General features: G+C 41.8%; 1 protein-coding gene across 2 annotated transcripts; it reads left to right on the top strand.

Annotated features, from left to right (window-relative positions):
- The first annotated feature begins 13,990 nt into the window (after positions 1 to 13,990).
- On the top strand, positions 13,991 to 16,932 carry LOC148790180 (coniferyl alcohol acyltransferase-like). Of its 2 annotated transcripts, none has more exons than XM_088891550.1 (2): positions 13,991 to 14,472; positions 15,780 to 16,932. In XM_088891550.1, the coding sequence occupies exons 1-2, from the start codon at positions 14,053 to 14,055 to the stop codon at positions 16,767 to 16,769; spliced, it is 1,410 nt and encodes a 469-aa protein (XP_088747676.1). In that variant the 5' UTR covers positions 13,991 to 14,052; the 3' UTR covers positions 16,770 to 16,932. The 2 variants fall into 2 exon arrangements, with proteins under 2 accessions (XP_088747676.1, XP_088747677.1); XM_088891551.1 differs by having other exon boundaries at positions 14,015 to 14,455.
- Positions 16,933 to 19,348: the final 2,416 nt, after the last annotated feature.

Raw genomic sequence — 19,348 nt, 5'->3', positions numbered from 1 at the left:
AGTGGTTTTGACAATTTTTTATTTTTTTATTAAAACGGGCTAACTGTTTGACCCGATAACCGGACCCCTGATGGGATCGGTGGGATCTGATTCCTCCATTACGACCAGCCAGTGACCATACAAGGAGATCAATTTGAATGAGAATGATTCAACACACCAAGTTTCGTAGTTGGGTTCAACATATTGGGTTGATAAAATAAACCCGAGTTCCCCTGATGAACTGAAGTGGCTCGATCGCCTTGTACATATCTCCCCACACCTACAGGACATGGATTCCTGGACAACACGACGTACATCTCCTCGGAAAAAAGGTATGATACACAACCCAAGACACCTGATGCTTATTTTTGCAAAACCTAATTAATGGACCAAGTAGACATCTTTTCTCAAACCATTGTTAAAAAAAAAAAACGCCTAAAATTTTATAAATCATACTTTAAAAAAGTCATTACCCAATCTAGTTTACATAAGCAAATGAGTTGTTTAGATGTGGTTTCCATCGTACCTAGTGCATTGCTGATGATCTTTGACTTATGCTATTGCTGTGGAGTCGGTCAATGGTGAGAAGAACAAGATGGTGATGATCAACAAGGAAAAGAAGAAGAATTTAATAATGGGCAAACGTAAAGACTTCTCTCAAATGGGTTGTCTATATATACACTTGACTCCTTTAAACCTTTGTTGGCTAGCCTATGGGCCAGGGAGTTTCCTTCTCTTTCAACAAAATAAAAGGATATATTATTAGAGTTTTCACACTCGGTCAGAATGAATATCCTTAAAAAAACAAGAAAGCATCCTGAGCAGCCGAAAGATCTCCTTGTGATAAAGCCTGGATTAAGGACCTATTATCATTTTCCACTACAAAAGGACCATGGGAGAACTGTTTTGCTAGCTGAATTCCACGAAGAGGACACAGAGAAGAACTGCTTCGGGAAATCCAAAATTATTTCTAATAACTAATTCATTCATCCACTTGATAAAACTATCATCCACATTGATTTTAAGAACATTCATTTGAGGTGGCTGCCACTAAAAAAATTTGTTGATCACCCTTACGAAGTTGCGAAGAATCTTGTCATTTTTTCAACAAAATCATCTACCTCTCCTTCCAAGCCCTGTTATACATAAGGACAGATTAGGATCAGGGATCACATTTTCTAAAACACATTCCTTTGTACTCTTCCATATCATCCATAATTGAATAGCTGTGTAATTCAATAACTCATCCTTTCTACTTTTAATCTGACCACATTTGTCAACTCAAGAAGCAAACCATACATCAAAAGAATTTGGAAGCATCCCTTGGATTTTAACCATAAAAAACAAGAAAACAAAAGACAAAGCTTTAAAAGAAATTTACCATTCTAATCGAATAGTCCCCTCATATATCATATACATATAAATTTCTAATGTAATTATTTTTTATGCAAGACTTGTTATGAAATTAAATTTGAAAAAGATGGAGTATGAGTAATCTATATTTATATGCTTTTAATTTTTTCCTTCTGAGTTGTGTTTTTTACATTGCTTTTGTACTTATATCTAGATTTTCTGTTTTAAGATAAAGATGACATTATTTTTTGTTGAAATAGTGTGATTAAGGTATTACAGTCTTTTCCTTATATTTGTATTTTGAAGATGTTAAATTATTTTTGTTACTTTTAGTCAAATCATTTAATGTATGAAAATATTTTTGATACAATTTATTGAATGACCCCACGGAAAAAAAAAAAAAAAAGAATTCTTCATTACGTCACTGAGTGCAATACCAACCAAATGTTGAGTACAGATGGCTTGGTATTAATGGAGGACTGGAAATAACTCTTTTCTGTTGTAAAATTTAATTTTAATGCAAAAGGAAAATTGATTTAGCTAACTCTTGTTATTTTTTTTTTTATTTCTTTTAAATAAAAAATCCACAAAACTTTAAAGGGATTTTTGGACTGCAATCCCCCTCAGAAAATGAATTTGCAGCCCCCTCCTATTCTACTAGTAATGCCCCCTGCCCCATAAATCACATCTTGCCTGTGAATTTGGCATCAATCCATGGCAGGAACCAGTCCACCCCTAGTCTAGTAGTAGCTTCACCTAAGGGTGGATTGAACACGGTAAAAACCCCAACTTTAAAAGAGTTGAAAAGCAAAAGAGAGAAAGTTACTATGCACAACTGCAGTTTTAAAATATAATATAGATATGTATGTATGTACACACGTATGTTATATTTGCTACATATGGGGCGGGGCTGATGGGTTCTGCATCCAATTTTTACTTTAGTTGGATCAAGTCAGGTTAGGGTTGGAGTTACTTCGAATTGAGTTCAGGAGTAAAACTTCACAAATTAGGGACCACTATCTAATATGCACGATTTTGTATTTCAAAACAAAAACAAGCGACTGTTCTCCACTATTGTGTTTGCCATTGTAGCGTGTTTTTGTTTTAAAAACTAAATTCACACATCTTGGAAAAACACATTCAGAATTTCTAATGAGTAATTATTTGATTTCTTTCATTTTTTTAAATCTCTGGTAGGTATGTTTCTCTTTCAATTAGACCATGCATGATTGGTCATAGTTATTTTAATCATGCATATCATACATACATATGTACATACACACACATACATGCATACATACATATATACATATATAGCTTTCCAGCTCATTAGCCTATTGCCCTTTGACATATCCACTTGGGGGATGATCAATATATATACACATACATATATGATACCTACTACCTATGTCGATAGTTTCTGAAAATCCAGATTCTATTCTAATTCAAATGGATATTAGCAAGTAAACCCATGCAATTCATGGTGTTGAATAAAGATTTGGTTTTGGGTTGATAATTTTGGGATTTGATTGATGTCATTTTGGGTCTAGGTCAGGGTCATGTCTAGGGTTAGTTTTGGGTTGGTTCTTAACTTGATCGAGTCTATCTAATTTATATTTTAAGTGGAAATAATAGATTTAATGGGGAGGGGAAATGTAACAAAAACATTAATTATTGGAGATGAGGAGAGAGTTTTAAGAATGATTTTTTTGGGCAAATTATTGAGGAGATGATGTCTATGAGCTTTGAGGTGAGCAGAGAAAGTGTCCTCTAACCATCTCTCCTAGAGGAAACCATCCATCCTACCCAGAAGGGTGTCTTCTGGGGAATCAGTCTAGACATTCCGGCATATACAGGAAAACAGTTTCGGGCACATTCTTCAAGCCACTGTATCTAGACATCCCAGCATCTCAAAAGTTTCAACAAGTCCCTACAACATAACCAAACTAAGAATGTTAATATGAATGTATACATGCACATATAAAATGTAAAACACATAATTGCACTATTATATTACCTTCTGCCTTTCAGAAATAAAGGTCCAACCATGATCATCTGGTCCTCCAATTGCGTCAAACAACAAAGTCAAAAACCAAGTCCACGACTCCCTACACTCATACTCAACTATAGTAAATGCAATTGGGAATATGCAGTTATTCCCATCTAAATCAACAGTCGAGAGGATATGGCCAAAGTTAGGTGGCTTCATGTGGCAGCCATCAAGCCCTATGAATGGACGACAACCCTCCAAAAAACCAACTTTCATTGCATTGAAACAAATGAACATCCTCTCAAATTGTCCAGGGACCCCCTTCTTGAAACCAATCTTCACAATGCTACCCGGATTTGAATTCAGCAAGACATGACAGTAATCGGCCAACTTCTTGAACTGTTCACTATGTATTCCCTCAATCTAGAAATTTGCCTTTCTCTTAGTTATGTAAACCAATCGCTTACTAATATCAACTCTAAAATCTCTTAGAGTCTCATTGCGTAAAGCAAGGGCTTTCCAACCAGGATCATCCATAAATTTGTTATTGTATTTATTGGTTAGCCATGTTGATGACATTTTGTCATTCCTCAATGTCCGTGTACACTCATACTTGTCACTGAAAGTTTTAACTTGAAAATACTCTAACCACACTTCTGCTTGCAAGATGTCGTGACCTTATTTTTATTATTCTTCACATAATAATACTATATGCCATGTATGATTGCAAAGTTAACCAGTGCTTCCTTAAATATAGTTTGATGGATTGGCAAATCTCATCCCCACCAATAAGTTGGGTGAATCCATCTGCCTCTCAGGTATAAATGACTCATATTGTGCACCTTTCTCGTCATCCGATGCATGTGGACTAAGCAACTCTTCTGGCTGATGATAATCATTCAACAATTCTAGCCCAAGAACATCATCCTCTAGTGGTGTGGAATGGTCATCGTGATCATTATTGTATTCTTCATCACCACCGATATCAGCTCCATCCAATGGGATGTTGATGTCATCATACTCATCTGCCCTAGGACTTGAGGAGCATGCCTAATTACCTTCCTGTTGGATGAAAACAGTATACGTCTGCAATACAATAAATGATACAATACACTATAAAATCCAATATAACCTATAAAACCATAGGTTTGGACCATTGTCTCAAGCGCACTTCAGCCCAATGTTTCTAAACCATATGGTTTAACCATGGTATGCACCATAAGTTTGAACCATGGTTTGGACCATGATTTGAACCACAGGTTAGGGCTTGGGTGTCGCACTTATCAAGGATGGGCAAGTAAGAACAAGTAAACAAAGTGGGGAACCACTTTACATATGCAGTAAGTACATTTAGGGCCCGTTTGGTAAGTCTTTTTGGGAAGATCTTCTCGTAGCTCTAACGGCCAATAGACACATTAAGCTTTTGACATAAGATCTGGGCAGCCCGAAGACCGTTTGGCAGACACATCTGTCATTTCGGGTCATTTTGTGCGAGATTAAAATGTGAAAGACGTGAGAAGCTTCATTTGGAGCTTCCTGAAATCAGCCCAAAATGGGCTTCACGCGTCTTTTCAGCGTTGTCTTTTGGCGGCTAGATCTTCCGCGTGTGAAACGGGAATAGACCGATTTTTGGTCTTCCCGACTTGTAAACAACCGAAAGACCACACAAAAAGACACGGCAAATAATGCCTTACTTTTTGTCTTTGAAGACAAATGAATGTCTGGCAGACAAGTTGGGGAACCACCACTAACAATGACTGATTAAAGAAAGGGAAACATTCCCCATGCACATCATTCTCGTATATATCAAAACCAGGTGTCCACAACTAATGCAAGGAGAAGTTGATGTTAAAATCAAAACATATCTAACCATGAAAAACACTAAAAAAATCAAAACCCTAAAAAATCTTGGATTAAAATCTCAATAACCCAGTTGTAGAGAAATCAAGGAGAAGTCGATGTTAAAAAACACATAAAAAATGATAAAAAAAAAACAATAGAAAATAAACATACCCTAGTTGTCTCTTCAGCTCCGGCAACAAGTCGTCTTCTTCGGTAATGGCTGAGTAAATAGTGGGTGCAAGAATGTTCCAGCGATGGGCAATAGGAGTTGTCCTCCGAAAACGGCACTGCTTCTCAGATTCTCGGCGGCGTAATACTTTTCCGATGTCGAAATCAACTTTTCCGGTGGCACAGTCGCCTGCACCACCGGGGTGAGGGAGCTGGTTCTCTGTAAATGAAAAAAATGGCATTGCTTCTCGGATTCTTGGTGGTGCAAAAGTTTTCCGACTTCAAAATCAACTTTCTCAGCGGCACAGTCGGCTACACCACCAGTGTTTGTTCTCTGTAAATGCAAGCATGAATAGTGGTTCGTACTTGCATTGGCCGATGAATTATTTTAATAATTTGGGATTAATAGGTCAAAATAACACTAGGGGTATTTTAAACATTTTATCCTCTAACCGACGGAAATCTAACAGGAGGTACCAAATTGTTCCAAATTGAAAATTCGGGTATTAAATTGTCACGACTTAAAGCATTGGTACTAAATTGACACTCAACCTAAAGTATTGTCCATGAAATATTCAGTATATAGTGTCATTGCTGTTCATGATGTTGGAAGGGCTCGCTTGACGCATTGAGCATGTTTATTGAGAGGGTAATGCTGCTGCAGACTCTTTAGCTAATTATGAACGTCATTCTCTCCAAAGCACTGATTTTGATGATATTTCTCATGTTCCATATGATATGGTTACAGCTCTTTGGGGTGATTGGCTTAACCTTCTATTTCTTCCTTATAAATGAATCACCGTTTTTTGATATATTGGATTTGGTTCTGTATGTTTGAACTTAACGTTTTACTTCTTTAGCTAATTATGAAGGATAAGGTTTTTATGTACCCATCCTAGTTTCTTTTTATTTTTTTGAAAATATTAATAAAACTTAACGTTGGCCACCCTACTACCGGGGATTCTTTTGGGTTAAAAAAATATCGTTCAATTGACTAAATGGCCCAAAGCGGAAAGGTAATTTTAGGGTGCCAAGAGGGCTCTTCATGTTCCTAATGAATTCAGATCTCCTACTCACTAGAATTCTACTCACTCACTTACATGAAGAACATCTTCCTATGAATGATAACTTATAAATATGAGAGATATTTACAATGTATGGTTATAATGTTCTGTGAGTAAGAGATCCAAACTTGTTTCTAATCGGTTTCTATTATTGGGGCAAGTACTTGCCACATGTACAGAAAAAGACCCTCTGCGTGTGCCAATTTTTTAGCAGAAAAAAATTACAACTTTGAATTGCTACCATTAATTGGGAAATCCCCAAACATGGCGTGGCTGATGGATGTAGATTGCAAAACATGAACACAGATCAACCCATTGGCTCCTCCTATGCAGTGGATTGTATGCATGAATGGGCCATGTCATCTCTCTACATGGCAGAAATATGGTAGGTCGTGTGGGAAAAATGATCCCAATAAGAAATTTTTTTAATTTTCACACTATATTATTTTAATTTCAATTTGAACTGCAAGAATCAGGCCCTGATGCGCTCACAACAAAAGACCGTCACAATACGTTCTAACATCATCTGTGTTCGCGTGTCACGTAAATGGTGGGCCCCAATCTCACGGTGAGATGTATGGCCACAGATAATGTTAGAACGGATCATGCATGTTGAAGCAAGAGTAGTTTGGTTGGTACGGGGAAACGTACGGCCCCAACAACACAGGGTGAGATGTGGCTGAGATTGGTGTATGAGGTGCGCTTTTGAGGAATAGACCCCAATCCTATTCTGTTACCTTCTAACAAAACTAAATATGACCAGAATTGGTTGACTGAAATTAAAATAAACTCCCAACCACTACTCTATTAAAAAGTTTAGATTTTTGGGAAACTACCCTGTGAGATCTATTCTGTATTCTGTTGCTTGAGAGAGTGCATCTCACATTGTTATGGGCCCACACGTAGGATCTCATTACGGGGCGGTCCATGGGGAAAACCCCTAACCTTCCCTTGCCCTTTCCTTTGCGTGCTGACCCTATTGTAGCGAACTAGGGAGTGATTTGTCCAAGAGATCACCCTAACTCTCCTAAGTTATTTTCTTGATCGAAAATTCAATGCCTTTTCTTCAATTCGTGGCTCCTTAAATAGGAGATTACAGAAGGAAATTCCTAATTAAACTCAAACTCCAACTTAAATCAAACTCCTAATTACCTACTCTTAATGGTAACACAACTCTTACTTAAGATAAGATAAGATAAGATAAGGAGGATAAGGATAAGGATAAGAATTGGTGTAGCTGGCGGCGAGTTGGCAAGCAAAGCTGACGTGGCAAGATAAGTGTGGGCCCACCCTGATGAGCTGTCGTGTGGGTCCCACCCTACCGCTGCTGCCGGGCGGCGCGCGCGTCTCACAGTGCTGCTGTCGTGCGGTGCGTGCTGCGCGCTGCCAGGCGGTGCGTGCTGCTGTGCGGCATTGACGGGCGGTGCGTGCTGCTGTGCGGCCTGCTGTGCGTGCCACTGCCTGTGACTACGCCGCAGTGTGCTGTCGAGCGGTGTGTCCATAACATCACACCCCTCCTAGACGACGAGCTTGTCCTCAAGCTCGAGGGCTGGGTAGGCGTTGTGAAGGTCGGTCCAGGGAATCCAGGTGGCCTCAGCTGAGGGTAATCCTTCCCACTCGACGAGAACCTCAAAGGTACCCTAATTGATGCGTGACCGGACAAGAGCTCGAGGGTGGAGGATGGGTCTGCCGTCCTTTAGAGGAGGTAGAGAAGGCATGTGCTCAGGGGGAGTCCCTGTAAAAGGCTTCAGTAGGGACACATGGAAGATATCATGGATTCTGCTGTGCTCCGGTAGCTCGAGTTGATAGGCAACCTTCCCTATCTACCATAGAACCTTGAAGGGCCTGTAGAATTTTGGGGCTAGTTTGGGGGGGCCTCGACGGTGGAGGGAGAGCTGATGGTAAGGCTGGAGCTTCAGCCAAACGAGCTGACCAGGCTCGAATGTGACTTCGCGGTGGTGCTGATCGTAGGCTTGCTTCATGCGCGCCTGTGCCTGCTGTAAGCATAGGGAGACTTCGGCCAGGAGGGCATCGCGGTCTTGGAGACTGCGCTCCACTTCTTCCAACCGTGTGGAGCCTGGTTAGTAAGATAAAAGACGGGGAGGGTCGCGGCCCTACACAACCCGGAAGGGAGTCATGCCAAGGGAGGAGTGGTAGGACGTGTTGTAGCAGTATTCGGCCCAAGGAAGGCAATCCACCCAGCGTTGTGGTTGGTCCCCTACGAAATAGCGGAGGTACATCTCTATGGTACGGTTGACCACCTCCGTTTGCCCGTCTGTTTGTGGATGGTAGGCGGAGGAGAATGCTAGGGTCGTGCCCTGTAATCGGAACAGCTCCTTCCAAAAGGTGCTGGTGAAGACTGCATCCCTGTCGCTGACGATGGACTTGGGCAGCCCATGCAGGCGGAAGATGTGTGTGAAGAAGGCGTGGGCCACAGAGACTGCGCTGTATGGGTGGGACAACGGAATGAAATGGGCATACTTGGAGAAGCGGTCCACCACTACGAATAAGACTGACTTCCCTCCGACTTTAGGCAAGCCTTCAATGAAGTCCATGGAGATATCGGCCCAGATCTGTGTTGGGAGTGAGAGGGGCTGCAGGAGGCCTGCCGGGTGTAAATTCTCTCATTTTTGCTGCTGGCATGTGGAGCAGTTTTGGATGAAATTCCTAACTGAGCCGCACATACCCTGCCAATGAAAATCGGCGCGGACGTGGTGTAACGTCTTCTGAACTCCTTCGTGGGTGGCGTTATGGATGCTGGCGAGGACGGCTGAAATCAATGGGCAATCTGTCGGGAGATATATCCTCCCTTTGTACAGCACAAGTCCCTCGTGGAAGGACCAGTTCGGGTTGGTTGTTCTGGATTGTAATTCTTGCACCCGATCCCTCCATGTTGGTGATTGGGGCAGTATGATCCTTAGGTTCTCCAATAGGGTAACGCAGGGCCGAGAGATCGCGCAAAGGTGTATCCTCTCTTCATCACTTCTAGATAGCGCATCTGCGGCCCGGTTTGAAGCCCCTGCCTTGTGGTCTACGTGGAAGTCAAACCCTAACAGTTTACTTGCCCAGTGCTGTTGGGGTGGAGTAGTAAGCCGCTGCTCTAGAAGGTACTTGAGGCTGTAATGGTCTGCCTTGACGACGAAGGGTCTGCCCCACAAATATGGCCTCCAGTGTTGGACGGCCTTGGCAAGCCCGATCAATTCACGCTCGTAGGCTGGTAGCTTTAGGTGCCGGTCTGCTAGCTTGCGGCTGAAGAAGGCTATGGGGTGCTCTTGCTGTTGCAGCACTGCGCCGATGCCTATGCCCGAAGCATCGCACTCAACCGTAAACTCCTGGTTAAACTTTGGTAACTGTAGCACGGGGGTTGAGGAGAGTGCATCTCTTAAGTTTGTGAAGGCGACGTCTGCTGCTTCATCCCACTGGAATGCATTCTTCTTTAACATCTTGGTTAATGGGGCCAGCCAGGAGTCCGTAATCCCTTACAAACTTGCGGTAGTACCCGGTGAGACCTAAGAACCCGCGGAGAGCCCTAGTGGACTGAGGTTTGGGCCATTCCCGAATGGCCTGAATCTTGGAGTCATCTACCGAGACTCCTTCCTTGCTGATTATGTGTCCTAGATAAAGGACCTATTGCTCTCCGAAAGAACATTTGGTTCGTTTTAGGAAGAGCTTATGTTGGCGCAGCAGCTCCAGAACTGTCCATAGGTGACGAGCGTGCTCCACCCACGACGTACTGTAAATCAGGATGTCGTAAAAAAATACTAGGACGAATCTGCGGAGGTGGGGGTCAAAATACCTCGTTCATCAAGGCTTGAAATGTGGATGGAGCATTGGTGAGACCAAAAGACATAACCAGGAAATCAAAGTGGCTGTGATGCGTTCGGAAGGCTGTTTTCTTCACATCTTCGGGGGCCATTCGAACCTGGAAGTAGCCTGACCTGAGATCCAGTTTAGAGAAATATTGAGACCCGTGCAGCTCATCTAGCAGTTCGTCCACCACAGGAATCAGGAAACTTGTCCTCGACGGTCCTGGTGTTGAGCTCCCGGTAGTCTACACAAAACCTCCAGGTGCTGTCCTGTTTTGGCACCAGCAAGACTGGCGAAGAGAATGGGGAGCGGCTTGGGCGGATAATAACCCCTGCTTCAGCATTTCTGCACACTGGTTCTCTATCTCGTCCTTCTGAAGGTGTGGGTAACGGTATGGCCGAACGACCACGGGTCCAGTCCCTGGCATTAAGGGGATCCGATGGTCACATGATCGGACAGGAGGAAGGCCCTTGGGTTCTGAGAACACGTCTGGAAATTCGGCAAGAAGTCTCTCCATCTCTGCAGCGTGCAAGGTGTCGCCATGGAGGGTATGTACCTGTGGTCTTTTTGCTCTCATCTTGGCCCCTTTCCATTTGACTTGTTTCCCATGTAGGTTAAACGTCATGGTCAAAGCACTGAAATCCCATAGGATAGGGCCGAGGGTGATGAGCCACTTAATTCCCAACACCATATTGAACTCGTCTAGGGGCAATACAAACAGATCAGCGAGGAATGGTTCAGAATCCACTTGTATTTGGATGTTTCAGCAGATCCCTGGGCTGTGAACTCTCTCCCCATTTGCTACGGCTACCTGAAGCCGCGGTCTGTCTTCCACCGGTAGTTTCAGTTGGAGCGCAGCTTGTTTGTTGATAAAATTATGTGTGTTCCTTGAGTCCACCAGAACCCGTACCTGTTTTCCTACCACTTGGGCCCGCAGCTGCATGGTTTGGGAGTTTTGTATCCCGGTGATGGCGTGGAGGGAGATCTCGGGTTCTAGTGTTGTCTGCTCCTCTTCTTCCTCCTCTAGTTCGTCTACCAGGAGGCAGAACAACCACTTGCAGCGGTGGCCGGGGCGGGAGTACAACTCGTCGCAGTTGAAGCATTGGCCCTTGGCCCGGCGTTCCGCCATCTCGGCTCTGGATAGGCATCTGATGGGAGGTGCTGTCGCGCTGCTCCCTATGCTGGTTGCAGATCGGGGAGGGTTACTAGTGAAAGGCCGCGGTTCCCTGCTGGCTGCCAGCAAGGGGCCCTCCTCCAGCAGGCTTCGGGTTTGTCCAAGCCATTACTGGGCGTCGCATGGCTGGACGTCCCTCGGCTAATCTGTAGTTTGCGCTCGAAGGCTCGGGCTAAATTCATTGTCGTGACCAGATTAGGCGGGCTCTGCATCTGTACGTCAACTCGTAGAGGTTCGGCTAGGCCAACTGTGAACATATCCACCTGCTGGTCTGGGCGTACTGAAGAGGCTCTGGCGAGAAGGGACTGAAACTGCCGCTGATACTCTGCTACTGTCCCGGTCTGCTTGAGGTTAATGAGTTTCCCCCAAGGGGGTTGCTTGTTAATAGGGGGTCCGAACCGAAGGAGGCAGTATAACTTGAACTGCTCCCAACTAAGACCTGGTTCTTCCTGCTCTACTCGGTAGAACCAAAGCTGCGCTTCTTCGGTCAGGTGGAATGCGGCCAAGGCTGACCTTGTCCTCCTCCGTGCGCTGATTACGGAAGAATTGCTCACAGCGGTACAACCATCCCAGTGGGTCACCGCTGCCCGCTGTATGAGGGAAACTCCAGACGGCTGTATTTGGGTATGACCGCTGCAGCTGGGGGTGGCGTCCTGTTGTTCACCGGAGCCTTCGGCCCGATCTGGGCGGCGGCTGTGGTTGGTGGCCGCCTCTTCAGGACTCCTTTCTTTGGTGGCGAAGTATAACTCTAGTAGGGCGCCGAAGCTCCCTGACATCCTCCTTGACCTCTCTTACTTCTGCGTGGTTTTCCACGAGTCGGTGTTCCAGTTCGTGGACCTTGGATGATAGCTGCTCCATGTCGCCCATGACGCTAGGCTCTAATACCAAAAATGTTATGGGTCCGCGCGTAGGATCTCGTCACGGGGCGGTCCACGGGGAAAACTCCTAGCCTTCCCTTGCCCTTCCCTTTGCGTGCTGACCCCTATTGTGGCGAACTAGGGGATGATTTGTCCAAGAGATCACCCTAACTCTCCTAAGCTCTTTTCTTGATCGAAAATTCAATGCCTTTTCTTCAATTCGTGGCTCCTTAAATAGGAGATTACAAAAGGAAATTCCTAATTAAACTCAAACTCCAACTTGAACTCAAACTCCTAATTACCTACTCTTAATGGTAACACAACTCTTATTTAAGATAAGATAAGATAAGATAAGGAGGATGAGGATAAGGATAAGAATTGGTGTAGCTGGCGGCGAGCAGAGCTGATGTGACAAGATAAGTGTGGGCCCCACCCTGATGAGTTGTCGTGTGGGTCCCGCCCTACCGCTGCTTGCCGGGCAGCGCGTGCGTCTCACAGTGCTGCTGCCGGGGCAGTGCGTGCCGCTGTCGGGCAGTGCGTGCCGCTGTTGCGCGGTGCGTGCTGCGCGCTGCCAGACAGTGCGTGCTGTTGTGCGGCGCTGCCGGGCATTGCGTGCTGCTGTGCGGCCTGTTGTACGTGCCGCTGCCTGTGATTGCGCCGCAGTGTGCTGCTGGGCGGTGTGTCCATAACACACATCAACCTCACACAGTATCTCCTACACTTGTATTTAATATTCACGGGCCCAACACAGGGTGAGATGTGGCTGAGAATGGTGTGAGGTGCGCTCTTGAGTAACAGATTCCAATTCTATTCTGTTACCTTCTAACTAAATTAAATATGAACTTACCAAAAACACCTGAAACAAATTCTAGTGGCATCAATTGAAGGTTTGAAGCTAAACAACGGGCTATTCTCTTTGTATCCCCCCCCCCCCCCCCCCAAAAAAAAAAAAAAAAATAATAATAATAATAAATAAATAAATTGAGGTTAACAAAATCAAGGAGGTACATGCTAGAGGTGCAATTTCTGATAAGATGGCCTTCAACTCCCTTTTTAGTCAGATTTGATTTGTTGTTAAAATGTAGGAGGTAAGTTTTTAATCAAAGTTAAAATTTATTTATCCTTTTTTTAAATGGAAAAACTAACCATGCATTTGAAAGAGAAACGTTGTTATATAAAGATAGAAGGCAATACTTGGCTACGTAAACATAACGTTCTGTTTGATAGATACATATACAGCACATACATGTAATAGAAGGCAATATGTGGTGGACATTGGCGGCCCATTGCCCTTTTGACTTGGTCATATATGTGGACATTGGTACCTCCTATGCTGTTGGGGAAATTAGAATATAATATAATGACTTACCAATAATTCTTTCTTCTTCTCCTTCCCTATTTGTTTCGTTCTAGGAATTCAAATTTGCTGAAGATACGGAACATCGGTCGTGTTGTGTTCATCGATATTAATTAGTCATATATATGCGGTTCAGGAAATTAAAACATAATATAATGACTTATTAATAATTCTTTCGTTCTAATAATTCAAATCTGCTGAATAATATTGTGGTTATCGATATTGATATTTGATATGACTGAATGATGTTGGCTGGTGACTAATAGATCCGACTCTCATTCTATATTCCAGAGCTGAAAATTCAACTGGTGGTTGTTGGAGTTATGGTGCATGTACCAGCTCAATAAGTTCTACTTGCCTTATAGAATTATATTATTAGCTCTTCCTGTTGTTATAAATTTCCAATTGTCACATGAAAAGTCCACAGCATATTTCTCTCTCTCTCTCTCTCTGGTACCGTCATGGGTGGTAGCGACTTTTCAGTAAGTTTGAAGAGCAAAGAGGTGGTGGCAGCGGTGTTGCCCATGCAGGAACACTGGCTGCCCCTCTCGAACCTGGACTTACTGCTGCCACCCGTTGATGTGGGAGTTTTCTTCTGTTATCAGAGATCATCAGCAACTAAAGGAAACAACCTCACCTTTAGATCGATGGTTAGCATTCTCAAGAGAGCACTGGCTGAAGCCCTCGTGTCGTACTATGCGTTTGCGGGTGAGGTTGTCACCAACTCCGTCGGCGAGCCGGAGCTCCTCTGCAACAATCGAGGGGTGGATTTCATGGAAGCTTATGCCGACATCCATCTTCAAGATGTCCAGTTCTATGATCCAGACACTAGTATTGCAAAGCTTGTTCCCCATAAGAAGCAAGGTGTGCTTTGCGTTCAGGTGCTTCTTCTTTTTCCTTTTTTTTTTCTTCTTCTTATTTTTGGGTACAGACTGATCTCTGTCTCAGCAGCCTCAACATCGTGCAGTATTGCAGTTTGGGTTCGTGCGCACAACTTTTTTACCATATTCTAACTAAGATATACTGTTTTTGTTTACATAAAACTCAAATATTCTTTTAAGTTCAAGACCCGTTCCCACCCCATTCCCAAAGCCCGTCCTTGTCCCAAAATTGTTTTTTAAGTAAGGTAAAAATTGACATCCCTAAATTCTTGGGGGTGATTCAAATTAAACCCTATAACGTTCCATGGCACCAAAAATATTAAAAAGACTTCCCAGCTAGACCGGTAGGGAAGTAGGGAATTTTTCCTTACGCATACAACCCCATCTATGGTGTGGGGTTGTGAAATTTATCAAGAACTTTCCTTGGACTTAGTTTCTCTCCTGCGTGAGACAAGGTTATTATTTTTTGAATCCAAACAAGGTTAATATTTTCTTTCGGTACGTCATCATTAATTGTAAAGAGGAGGGTGTTCTTTCTATCAAACTATAAATATGGAAATCTCAAGTCACATGCCTTTTTTCTTTTAAAGTTTCTACCAGAACAGCTTAATTAAAAGAGAACTTCTACGGGCCATTTTAGTTGGGAGTGACAACGGTATCCCACAATTTGGTTTCAAATTCCAGATTTGACATGATTGAATTGAATTTGGCTATGATCTGATTTGATTTGACAAATATCTCAATTCGACCGATTATATAATTTATATAATATAATATAAAATATTTAATTATTTTAGTTAAGATATATAATATTTAAATTATATAAATAGTTTATATATTTTATATAAATAAAACATTTATATTATATATTAATTATCTAAAATAATTAATCATCGAATTTGAATTCGATTATTTGTTTTATATCTTGCAGCATTAATTTGCAAATTAATATATACAAATTATCAATATTTGTTCCTTTGGTCAGAGCTTCAACTCCATTTGTTCCCAATTTGAAAGTACATATATCTGTCATCCCATTTGATAGTAACCACTGTGCTTCTATTCTTGCAATCCACATAAGCCTGGTTCATTCCAAACTTGTATTTGATGAGTTTTGCTGAATAGTTAGTAACCTTGTTTCCACCAATTCCACTTATCAAAGTATAAGTCATAAAACACTGAGTACCCTAGGAGTAGAAAAGGTTTGAAAGATAGAAACTTGCTTAGAATTGAATTTGGTTACGAAATTAATATTTGTATTAATTTGTGATGTGCTGAAAATTAAGCTCGTTAATTTGTATGAACAGGCAACGGAGCTCAAATGTGGAGGTCTTGTGGTGGCATGCACATTTGATCACCGAGTAGCAGATGCCTATTCCGCCAACATGTTTTTTGTGTCATGGGCGGAGATTGCTCAAGCAAAACCGATATCCATCACTCCATCTTTCCGTCGGTCCCTACTAAATCCTAGAAAACCTGCAGGATGTTATGATCCATCCCTTGATGAAATGTACATACCCATATCAATGTTGCCTCCTCCTCCTACAGTTGCTGAACTTGGAGTTCATGATGATCATCTCATAAGTCGCATCTACTATGTCACAGCTCAGGATATTGACCGGCTTCAGTCGCAGGCTAACTCTAATGGCTATAAAAAGAGAAGCAAAATAGAGTCGTTTAGTGCATTCTTGTGGAAGATGGTTGCCAAAAGCTCCAATGACGATGCCAAGAGATGCAAAATGGGTATTGTGGTTGATGGGCGGAGGAGATTAAGCATGGATGGTGAAGGCAAAACAACATGCTCAATGGATACCTACTTCGGGAATGTCCTTTCCATTCCTTTCGGGGATGAGAGTGTTAGTGAGCTTAAGACAAGGCCATTGAATTGGGTGGCAGGCGTGGTGCATAACTACTTGAAAGATGCAGTCACTAAGGAGCATTTCCTGGGTTTGATTGATTGGGTGGAAGATCATCGGCCAGAGCCAGCATTAGCCAAGATATATTGTAGCAGACGTAATATGGATGGACCGACGTTTGTGGTGTCCTCTGGGCAGCGGTTCCCTGTAGGGATGGTGGATTTCGGGTGGGGCAGCCCCATATTTGGGTCCTACCATTTTCCATGGCAAGGTGAGGCTGGGTACGTTATGCCCATGCCCAGTTCAAGAGGGAATGGTGACTGGATTGTCTATATGCACATGCCGAAAGGGCAGCTGGAGTTCTTGGAGGCTGAGGCTGCTGATGTCTTTAGGCCATTGACGCGTGGTTATCTCAAGTTGTCCATGAAGGATCTGGAGTAGTTGTTTTACATACTTATGTGTGTTTGTTGCAATGATCTAGTTATGAATCTTATGACTTTGTTGAAGATGGGAAGTTATATATGTATATAGATATAATACAATATCGATCATCACTGTTTTTCGGTCGAATAAAATTAAAGGAAAATGCTTGTTGTGTGTCCCCTACGTACCATAGTCAGTCGCTGATAATTTGAAGGTATATATGTATATATAGGTTTGTTTTCTTTATTGAAAAGTAACAAAAAAGAGAATATATTTTTATTATTCTTATAAGTTAAATTATATATATTTTTTTTTGTTGGGTTTGATTAGAGTTCAAATCATGGTTTTCAAAATCAGACTGGACCGGATGGTCGGACCGAATATCCAGGAACCGGTCAGGTGACCGGTTTCAATTTTCCTCAAAATTAGATTTTCTTCAAAAATTATTGATTTTGGTTAACAAACCGCTGATACGGACGGTTAACTGTTCGAGTGGTTTTGACAATTTTTTATTTTTTTATTAAAACGGGCTAACTGTTTGACCCGATAACCGGACCCCTGATGGGATCGGTGGGATCTGATTCCTCCATTACGACCAGCCAGTGACCATACAAGGAGATCAATTTGAATGAGAATGATTCAACACACCAAGTTTCGTAGTTGGGTTCAACATATTGGGTTGATAAAATAAACCCGAGTTCCCCTGATGAACTGAAGTGGCTCGATCGCCTTGTACATATCTCCCCACACCTACAGGACATGGATTCCTGGACAACACGACGTACATCTCCTCGGAAAAAAGGTATGATACACAACCCAAGACACCTGATGCTTATTTTTGCAAAACCTAATTAATGGACCAAGTAGACATCTTTTCTCAAACCATTGTTAAAAAAAAAAAACGCCTAAAATTTTATAAATCATACTTTAAAAAAGTCATTACCCAATCTAGTTTACATAAGCAAATGAGTTGTTTAGATGTGGTTTCCATCGTACCTAGTGCATTGCTGATGATCTTTGACTTATGCTATTGCTGTGGAGTCGGTCAATGGTGAGAAGAACAAGATGGTGATGATCAACAAGGAAAAGAAGAAGAATTTAATAATGGGCAAACGTAAAGACTTCTCTCAAATGGGTTGTCTATATATACACTTGACTCCTTTAAACCTTTGTTGGCTAGCCTATGGGCCAGGGAGTTTCCTTCTCTTTCAACAAAATAAAAGGATATATTATTAGAGTTTTCACACTCGGTCAGAATGAATATCCTTAAAAAAACAAGAAAGCATCCTGAGCAGCCGAAAGATCTCCTTGTGATAAAGCCTGGATTAAGGACCTATTATCATTTTCCACTACAAAAGGACCATGGGAGAACTGTTTTGCTAGCTGAATTCCACGAAGAGGACACAGAGAAGAACTGCTTCGGGAAATCCAAAATTATTTCTAATAACTAATTCATTCATCCACTTGATAAAACTATCATCCACATTGATTTTAAGAACATTCATTTGAGGTGGCTGCCACTAAAAAAATTTGTTGATCACCCTTACGAAGTTGCGAAGAATCTTGTCATTTTTTCAACAAAATCATCTACCTCTCCTTCCAAGCCCTGTTATACATAAGGACAGATTAGGATCAGGGATCACATTTTCTAAAACACATTCCTTTGTACTCTTCCATATCATCCATAATTGAATAGCTGTGTAATTCAATAACTCATCCTTTCTACTTTTAATCTGACCACATTTGTCAACTCAAGAAGCAAACCATACATCAAAAGAATTTGGAAGCATCCCTTGGATTTTAACCATAAAAAACAAGAAAACAAAAGACAAAGCTTTAAAAGAAATTTACCATTCTAATCGAATAGTCCCCTCATATATCATATACATATAAATTTCTAATGTAATTATTTTTTATGCAAGACTTGTTATGAAATTAAATTTGAAAAAGATGGAGTATGAGTAATCTATATTTATATGCTTTTAATTTTTTCCTTCTGAGTTGTGTTTTTTACATTGCTTTTGTACTTATATCTAGATTTTCTGTTTTAAGATAAAGATGACATTATTTTTTGTTGAAATAGTGTGATTAAGGTATTACAGTCTTTTCCTTATATTTGTATTTTGAAGATGTTAAATTATTTTTGTTACTTTTAGTCAAATCATTTAATGTATGAAAATATTTTTGATACAATTTATTGAATGACCCCACGGAAAAAAAAAAAAAAAAGAATTCTTCATTACGTCACTGAGTGCAATACCAACCAAATGTTGAGTACAGATGGCTTGGTATTAATGGAGGACTGGAAATAACTCTTTTCTGTTGTAAAATTTAATTTTAATGCAAAAGGAAAATTGATTTAGCTAACTCTTGTTATTTTTTTTTTTATTTCTTTTAAATAAAAAATCCACAAAACTTTAAAGGGATTTTTGGACTGCAATCCCCCTCAGAAAATGAATTTGCAGCCCCCTCCTATTCTACTAGTAATGCCCCCTGCCCCATAAATCACATCTTGCCTGTGAATTTGGCATCAATCCATGGCAGGAACCAGTCCACCCCTAGTCTAGTAGTAGCTTCACCTAAGGGTGGATTGAACA

Source organism: Nelumbo nucifera, chromosome 7 (genome assembly GCF_055504915.1).
Source record: "Nelumbo nucifera cultivar China Antique chromosome 7, China Antique-T2T, whole genome shotgun sequence".
Taxonomy (NCBI): Eukaryota; Viridiplantae; Streptophyta; class Magnoliopsida; order Proteales; family Nelumbonaceae; genus Nelumbo; species Nelumbo nucifera.
This window is presented reverse-complemented; position numbering and strand designations above follow the sequence as displayed.

What these genes read in the sequence shown, in the direction of transcription:
- LOC148790180 (XM_088891550.1), top strand. Translation starts at nt 14,053, where the DNA reads ATGGGTGGTAGCGACTTTTCAGTAAGTTTGAAGAGCAAAGAGGTGGTG. An exon ending in AAGGTGTGCTTTGCGTTCAG is followed by an intron (nt 14,473 to 15,779) that starts GTGCTTCTTCTT and finishes TTGTATGAACAG; the next exon opens with GCAACGGAGCTCAAATGTGG.